Source organism: Aquarana catesbeiana, linkage group LG07 (assembly GCF_042186555.1).
Source record: "Aquarana catesbeiana isolate 2022-GZ linkage group LG07, ASM4218655v1, whole genome shotgun sequence".
NCBI lineage: Eukaryota > Metazoa > Chordata > Amphibia > Anura > Ranidae > Aquarana > Aquarana catesbeiana.
In genome coordinates this window covers 236,298,064-236,307,417 of record NC_133330.1, presented here as the reverse complement: position 1 = coordinate 236,307,417, position 9,354 = coordinate 236,298,064, and the positions used below count along the sequence as shown (strand labels likewise).

At 42.5% G+C, this 9,354-nt stretch overlaps 1 protein-coding gene across 1 annotated transcript in view; it reads right to left on the bottom strand.

The window, feature by feature from the left end:
• Nucleotides 1–1,035: 1,035 nt before the first annotated feature.
• GCLM (glutamate-cysteine ligase modifier subunit) overlaps nt 1,036–9,354 on the bottom strand; it is a 51,190-nt gene continuing 42,871 nt past the window's right edge. The window contains exons 5-7 of the mRNA XM_073593115.1: nt 8,882–9,084; nt 3,493–3,607; nt 1,036–1,515 (exon numbers count right to left, since the gene is read on the bottom strand). Of these exons, the coding sequence (XP_073449216.1) occupies nt 1,343–1,515; nt 3,493–3,607; nt 8,882–9,084 (491 nt within the window). The 3' untranslated portion in view covers nt 1,036–1,342. The remainder of the gene's footprint in view (nt 1,516–3,492; nt 3,608–8,881; nt 9,085–9,354) is intronic.

Below are 9,354 nucleotides of genomic sequence, written 5' to 3'. Positions count from 1 at the left end.
AACTGAACTGGTCTGTGCTGTGTCAGTAACAGTCACAGCATAGAACAGTGAGCAGATACTCCCAACAAAAGGGGATTGCCACGCTTTAATTTTCCCCCATATCTATCTCAAGTGGCCTTTAGCACTCGAATGCTGCCTTCACAACTGTGTATTATAATTTTTACTGGTCTTGTTTTGATGGATTTTATAAACCCAGTTATAGGAATGAATCCAGTATTATAACAGATAGTGAGCACCATTTTTAAGCAAAAAAGACACTACCATCTTGCCCATTTAGTGCCCCTTCCACTCACCTGGCACCAAAATACCCAGTGCTGGCTAGTGTTCTACACTAAAAAAGGGTTGCAACATTACTCCATCTGTCAGGTGACAGTGATCATGCCTAGTAAATGGCTACTAGACTACATCGGTCACTTGGGATGTGATCACATGCTCCCCTATACCCGGAAATATTGGATATTGCTGCACACCATGATGAAGCAAGGAATGGCAGGGATAGTGCAGGCAAGGAGAGTAACAGTTGGTCAGGGGGCCCTCTCTGAAATGACACTGTCCACTTGCCCTAAAAATGTCTTTAGAGAAAACCTAATCTTAGGTAAATATGGCTACTATTGCAGACCCTTCCATTTGAAAATTCTACTTGCCTGGCTGCTGATCTATTAGCTTTAGTAACTTCTGAAATACTGACCCAAAACATGTCTGCAGATCTGAGCTTTAACCCACTCTGCTGCACCTTTGCTTTGGGGGCAATGACTTTGAAGCCAGGCAACTACTAGGTCAGCAATGGTTGCCTACATGTATGCCTTATTACAAGTGTCTCGCTGTCAGTTGGTTTTGTATGCGAGAGTGAGGAATACTAAGTCATAATTAAAATGCACAACGTATAAAAGCTATTAAAAAAGGTGGTTGTATCAGTTTTCATCACTTCTGGGGAGAACAGGGGATTCTCATTGAGTGTCATATTATACAAAATCATCAAGAAATGTAGCAGCTCGAAGTACTGAGATGTTTTTTTTTTTTTTTTTTTTTTTTTTTTAGTAGTAGTAATGGCCTGAACAAAGGCTGTTCCCTCCAACATTACCAATCATTTAAACAGGGGCACCTAGTGATGTGAAAAAGAACACAATGGACCCTTCAATTGTCAGATTCCCAAGGGTAAATTAAATTCTTTTTACATATTTTCCAATTTTCATTTGCAGTTTGGAACTTGTAAACATTGTGGCTGCAGATATTGCTTTGATATTGGTGTACAAGTCATTTGGTCTTAGGAACATCTCTTTATGTGTAAAGACATTTGTGTGCATCTGGTAAAACATTTCAGTGGTTTGTCCCAAACAAATTGTTAATGGGGAGCTTTCCTCTTTGCTTGCACAATGTAGCCTTTTGATTTGATAATCCCACGGGTTTTAACAATGACTGAGTATCTGAGGACCCACACGGGTGACCATTCATCTGCATCACTCCCCTCAACACTGTCCCTCAGAACTTCTTGGAAACTTTCTTCAGACAAGATTTCTGCATTGTGAAAAAAGAAGACATAAAGAAAAAAAAAAATGTTACAAAAAGATAAAAATGCGGGGCTCAAAATTTCAAGTCCTGAACTACTAGCCAGGCCTCAAGGGTTACTCGCCACCAGTTGCCCCACCCAATCCCGCCCCTAAACACGCCCTCAAATTATCTCATGAAATGACATTTAATTATTTTTATAACTTAATTCTGCATAAAACATTTAACAACTTTATCCGTGCCCACCAATGCAGCCAGCCTGTGCCCACCAATGCAGCCAGCCTGTGCCCACGAGGAGAGAAGCAGGAGAGTCGCCCGGATGATCAGAGCGCAGCGCAGGGAACACAGCGATAACAGCTTTCATTTTAATTGCTGTGTTCCCGCCATTCAAGGTCATATACAGCCCCGCTGCCTGGCTGGGGAACTTTGATGGACAGATCATCTTTCATGCGATTAGACAGGTGATCTGTCTATCACAGCCCCGGGACCAGGAACAGGGGCTGTATTTGACAGCGAGCAGCAGGGAACACGGCAATGTGAAATGAAAGCTGTCATCGTTTTGTTCCCTGTGCTCTGATCATCCGGGCAGCTCCGTCTCTTTCCTCCACGATTGCTGGGAGAAGTACTCTCATTCCACCCAGGCTGCCGGTAGTGATCGCCCCCGCCGCCCCGCTCCCAGGCAGCCATAGCTCGCCAGCCCTCAAAATCCACTTGCAAATTGCGAGCAGAATTTTTTGAGGGCTGTGTTAGAGTATAGCCAACAGTCAGCTGTTTTTTTTTCCCCAAAGCCCAACTGCAGGCAAAAAAAAAAAAAAAAAAAAGTTATCCCATACAGTGGGGCTGTGCCCACACTGCACAGGTCAACTGATCATTTTGGAAAACTGCATTCCCCCACAGTCCAGTGGTGGACTGTTACTGGTCTTTAGCTCCTACTCCGCTGGAGTGCAAGGATGTCAGGAGGATCAGGTAAATTTTCCCTTTGCTTCTCCCCTAGAGAAAAATGAGCAGTGGACCCCTATGCAGTGCAGGTACAGACCCATATTTTTGGTAAAATAAAAATCCCAATAAGCATATATTGATTGGTTTGTGCAAAAAAGTTAGAGTCTACAATATAGGGGATATATTTATGGCATGAACACTGATCCGTGCTTCCGATTATCAGGAACACTTGTGTCTCTGCAGGGAGCGATCACAGGTGGCTGGTGGACACCCGTCCGCCATGCCCGCTGACTGGCTACCCCGTGGCCATTGACATCATGTACAGGTACACGATTTTGCGTAATATACTGCGGCAGGGTGGCTATGTATGGCAGGTGGTCAGGAAGTGGTTAAACCCCAAGAGCCATCACACTAGTCTTGGTTCTTTTAAGTGCAAAGCAAAGCCGACTAAGATTAGCCATATACCGTATTTAATCGGCATATAACACGCACTTTTCCCCCCTTAAAATCAGGAGAAAATCGTGGGTACATGTTATACACCGATCCCTGCTGTCTGAGGGAAGAGGAGCGAGAGCCACGATCTCCTGTGTAACTAGCGCTCCGTCACTCACAGCCACGCCTCCTGGCCCCACATTGGGCCACTGTTCTGTCTATCATGTGAGCAGGGCCAGGAGGCATAGCTGTGAGTGGCAGAGCGCTGGGTACACAGAAGATCACGGCTCAGTGTAATTCAGCGGTGCTCGCTCCTCCTCTTCCCTCGGAAACAGCAGGGATAAGCATACACTGGCGAGGGAAAGGCAAGGCTGCAGATGGGCACTGAACAGGCTGCATTGCTGGTCAATTTAATGGCTGCAGATGGGCACTGAGCAGGGTGCACTGATGAGCTGTGACCCTAATTTTGCTTCAAAGTTCTCTATTTAAAATGTAAGTTTTTATACTTAAACTTCCCTCCTAAAATTCGGGTGCGTGTTATACACCGATAAGGACGGTATGTCATACAGAGAGGTCTAGCACTGTGCAAGCCAGAATCAAACATTTCTTAGTTACCTTTAGAATCACTGTGAGTTAGTAACTGAATGTCAAATTCTTTTGCAAAAGCAGTTAAATCAGGAGGCATTATACAGCATGATGCAAGATTTACTTGGTTACTACTTGGCTTTATCTGAAAAATAAAAACATAGAATATGTTTAGATCACAAATACATTTCTCAAAATGAAATTACAAAATTGTACCAAAAACCAGCCAGTCGGGCATTATGATTAAATGGGGAAAAAAAAAAAAAAAAAAAAAAGTTGAAGTAGATATTCTAATTTGTTAACCACTTGCACAAGCCATACATTATTATTACCAACACTATCCTCCTTCCAAGCATTTTCACTAGAAAGAAGGATAGCAGAATGTGATGCACAAAAATGATATATAAACATATTGTGACAGACAGATTTAGACCCCTAGAGTTCTCATCAACTCGTGACAAAGGACTGGCCAATCTCAGATCGTGCTGTCTCTTGCATAACAATGTTACTCTCAGCGCCACCCTGCACAAAGATTTTTCCACCGCGCGGGCCTACAATCTAGGTGCCCGCAGCCTGAGTGTAATTGTCACTGGGTTAAAGTTATTCAAGCAATTAATCCTTTAACTGCCACCCACATTTTTTTCCTTTGCTTTTTTATTTTTCGCTTATAGCTTTCAGAGTTTATAAAAGATCCCCCAAGCCATATATTTTCTGAAAGCACATGACCAGTAGAAGAAAAAAGGTGCTACTGATTAAGGTCCCACGACATTTGCTCAAATGTTTATGAAAACAATATTTTTTGCTACAAATCCACTAAAATCATTATCAGCAGCTAAAAACAGCAAATTTTACAAAATCCCTACTAAATATAAAAGCTTAACTGTTTGCCGACCGATATACAAATCGGCAGAAGAGCACGTACCTGTACGCTGCCCTTCAAGAAGCGGTTAGGGGGCGCACGCTGCGAGTGTGATCGCGGGTCCCATGGACTCTGTCCGCGGGCATACCCGCGATCGTCTCGCAGAGGAAAAACGGGGAAATGCTGATGTAAACAAGCATTTCCCCGTTCTGCCTAGTGACAGGACACTGATCACCGCTCCCTGTAATCGGGATCAGTGTCGTGTCACACATAGGCACACACCCCCCTCAGTTAGAATTGCTCCCTAGGACACACTTAACCCCTACAGCGCCACCTAGTGGTTAACCCCTTCCCTGCCAGTCACATTTACACAGTAATCAATGCAATTTTCATTGCACTGATCGCTGTATAAAAATGTGAATGGTTCCAAAATCGCGCCAAAAGTGTTTGATCTGTCCACCATAATGTTGCAGTCACGATATATAGAGATAAAAAAAAGAAAGAAAAAAAAAAATTCAATCGCTGATCGCCGCCATTACTAGTAAATAAAAATGCCATAAAACTATCCCCTATTTTGTAGACGCTACAACTTTTGTGCAAACCAATCAATAAATGCTTATTGCAATTTTTTTTTTACCAAAAATATGTACAATACGTATCGTCCTAAACTGAGGAAATTTTTTTTTTACATATTTTTTGGGGATATTATAGCAAAAAGTAAGAAAAAAAAAAAAACAAAAAAACCACAGAGGTGATCAAATACCACCAAAAGAAAGCTCTATTTGTGGGGAAAAAAGGACGTCAATTTTGTTTGGGAACCACGTCGCACGTCCGCGCAATTGTCAGTTAAAGTGATGCTGTGCCGAATCACAAAAAGTGCTCTGGTCTTTGGGCAGCCAAATGGCCTGGGGCTTAAGTGGTTAACCTGTATCGAGTTAAATAGATAAGAAATATTTGTAACTTTTAAAAATTGCGTCTTTTTTGCAAAACGATGAGAATCGGACACAAAAGTGCAAATATCCAAAAATCTGAAGGTTTTTATTTTTCCCTTACAGCTTTCAGAATTTGTGAAACACCTCCAAAATCAAATATTTTCTGAAAGCATATGACCTGTAGAATAAAAAGAAGGCGCTACTGATTTTTAAGGCCCCGCGGTATTTGCGTAAAATGTTTATCAAAACATTGTTGCTAAAAATACACCAAAACCGTTATTAGCAGATAAAAACACACAATTTTACATAATTTCTGCTAAATTTCTGATGAATATAAAAAGCTATCCTGTGTTGAGTTAATACCATTTGTAAATTTTAAATTGCACCTTTCTGAAAACCAAAATGTACGCAAAAATGTCTCAAAAATTTTGGATATTTTCATTTATAGCTTTCAGATTTTGAAGACCCCCCCCCCCCCAAGCCATACATTTTCTAAAAGCACATGACCTGTAGAAAAAAAAGTTGCTAATTATTTTTTTTTTTTTTTTTTTAGCCCCACAATACTTGCGCAAATGTTTGTCACATTGCTATTTTCACTGAAAAAAAAAAAAAACTTATTTGCACATAACACCACAACATAACTTACATAATTTCTGCTAAATTCCTACTAAGGCCTCACTCAATGGGGAGTGCTACATCGTACGTTCATGGAGGGCTGTGTTTACCCGCACGTGCATGGAACACCTGTGCATTGTTGTGCAGCTGCTGTGTCCAAATTGACACCAATAGGATTGTCTGCATGGAACACCCTTGCATCCCTGTGCAGCTAAACATGGCCGTGCTGTAGTATACCCCACGTGAACAAGGCCTTTGGTTTTGTTTAGACTTGCAATTGGGGGTGGCAAAAATACGGTTAAGCTGCAGTTTTGCTGCCGGCCAAACTTCCCCCACCCCTAAAGAGGAGCTCCAATCCCCCCCCCCCCCCCCCCCAAATGACAATTTAGCAGCTATACAACTACTGTAGCTGCTGACGTTTAAGGACATTTACCTGTCCAGGGATCCAGCGATGTCGGCACCAGAGCGGATTCTTCAATCGGCTTCGAGTGCAGGTGCCGGCATCTTCACTAAGGGAAACCGCACAGTGAAGCCTTTTCAGGTTTAACAGCTGGATTTCTTCTGCGCATGAATGAGTCCTGCTGAATAGTTCCGCATTTTTCTGTCTGTCTCAGAAGTCTGCAGGGGGAAGGAGGAGGGGAAAAACAGCTTTGTAGATTGCCGCGGCGATCTTACCCGGAAGTGGGAACCCAAAAAAAAGGTGCCAAATGTGGCAGTGGAGTTGGGGAGGGTGCAAACAAGCGGAGCTTCCCCTTTTGGTTAGAGCTCTGCTTTAAGCTGTAATAGGCAGTAGATGCCGCGATGCTTTGCGCCAAACTTGACCCATCTTAAAAGCGCCCTAAAAGCGCTGCTATAACAGCGGTAGAGCACTGCTAAAACTAGCCCCAGTGTGAAAGGGGTCTTAGACACATGTCTAAATCTACCCTTACAGATTTATTTATTTTTTTTACAACTTTTTAGTTTGAATCTTTTTTTTTGGGGGGGGGGGCTCTTTGGAGAGACATAAGGGGTCTAAACAGACCACCAATGTCTTTTTTTGAAACCTGAGCTGCACTGTATATGAACGAATGCTGCATCTGTCCCCCGGCGTCTACACTGAGAACCGAGCCATCAAACACAGCCGATGGCTCGGTTATCTCGGCTCCACCAGCAGAGACCTGCTGCCTGTCAGTCAGCAGCTCTCCTGCTCTGCTCCTCCGCACTCACTGGAGCGATGAGCTGTGGAGGGCCGTCTCAGCGGCTCGCTGAGAGGCTGAGACGACCGTCAGTCCATTCGTCTGGCGAATCCAGACTTCATTGTCATGACGACACGGTGCCTGGACTGATTCCAGTGAAGTCAGCAGAGAGCAGACTTCAGACCGCTCTCTGTTGAAAGCGGGTCACAGGAGTGCAAAACGAATTGCACTTCTGTGACCCTTAGGAGAAGCCCAGCCAAACAAGCTCAGGCTGAACTTCAATACTGTTACCTACAGGTAAGCCTTATTCAGGTAAGCCTATATGCTTACCATATGCGCTTGCACCATCATCAGCGAATGCGCACTGAAAAAAGGGCACGATCGCCCGTGACATCACGTGACTCCGGCCAGTCCCGGAAGGAAGAGGGGCGAAGATGGATGCGGCCACCAGCGAGGACATCACAGGCTTCGTTTGTAGGCAAGTACAACATAACGGGCTAGTATGCGATGCATACTAGCCCATTATGCTTTTACTTTGCAGGGTTTACTTCCGGTTTAATAATGAAAAAGGTCCAAATGGTGCAAATAAAAAATATTTACAGAAAAAGGGTGTTATAAAGAGACAAAAATGCAACACAGAGAAATAGAGTTGAAAAGATAGAATACTTGCAAATCCTGGTTTCAGCAGAGTCCAGCGAATAAGCAAAAACTGAGCAGAGGCTCTCAAGTCCTGTTAGGTGTTCCTTGGTTTGATGCTAACGAGAGCTGTCAAACTGTCCTGGCATTCCCTTTTTCTCTGGTATCAAAGGGCTGTTGACAGAGGGCAACTGACCGATTAATAGTCTGAGGAGTGGTTTCTGGGATATCATTATGGTTTATGATTATGTCCCAGATACAGTTTTCTATAGGTACTCATATCTGAGTACCTACCGGGTACAGCCTAACATGCAGATTATCCAGCCTGAATTTAGCTTCAAAATGAATATAACCTTGGCAGGTTTCAGATGCCCAGTTTGCCTAGGAGAGGACTTAGGGGACAATTCTGCTCCCAGTAATCCTAGGGTAGCGGTGTTTGGGCTCAAAATGCTATAAATTAACTGAGGGAGGTAAATATGTGCACATTCTGGCTGTGCGATTTCAGAAGTTATGAAATATGCAGATGTGTTAAGAGTTTTGGCTGCTAACCAGTGTGTGTGTATGTATATATATATATATATATATATATATATATATATATATATATATATATATATATATATATATATATATATATATATATATATATATATGTGTGTGTGGATGGAAAAGGTCCTGGCATCAGTTAGCAATATGTGTTTATTGTATAACTGACAGAAGGTGAGGGGTGCAGGGTCACTGTGGCTATGCCCTTCACATGACATAGCTGAGCCGGGGGGACATGAACAAAATGGATGTTGCATATAGCCTTTCATTAGCTCAATATGCGCAACCATTACAGATGTGCTTTTATGAACATATTCAAGGACAGTTACTGGGTAGAGTATTAAGTAAACCCACATTTTTACATAAAATTATTTGCAAATACACAGTATATATAGCATACCCCCCACTGGAAATGCCTGATAAATATTCTGGTCCCATAGTGAGACTTTTGAGAACCACATGAAAAATTAAACTGGGTATGAAACCTGGAAAAAAAAAAAAAAAAAAAAAAAAAAGTCCTGCAAAATACATTACTGCAAGCGTAAAAGGCCTTTTAATAGGTTGCGGCTTCTTTAATTCTATTACAATCTTCGTGAAATATAAAGAATGGGAAATTTTTTGCACTCTTAAGACTACCAGTGGGTGCTGAGCCTCACCTGTGCCCAGAGGTAAAGCTGCTCCAAGAGTGGTTTATCCAGATCCGAGGTTCCTATAGCAACAACTTTATTGTCTTGGACAAGACTTTCCAGCTCTCTCCAGTAGGGCTGTAAATGCTCCAAGGTAAGAATGACTCCATCTTCCAGAGGGGGTGGTGCAATGATTACTGAATCCAACTGGCCAACAGCCAAGGTGGAACATGCTAGAAGAACAGAGATATGAAAGCAGATTATCAGGCAGCAAAATGACAAAATGACTACTGTAAACAGAAAAACATTTTCAAAGGGCTTTATCAAGCATTTGAGTTATCAGGAGAAAAGCTTTTCGTATAAGGGAATTACAACCATATGAAATAGACATGTCAACAGTTTAGCAAAAAAAAAAAAAAAAAGAAGGGGAAGGAAGGAGGAGTTAGTCTTTCCACAAATAAGGCTGTTTTAGGCAACATGAGTTATGGAATATAACCCGTTGA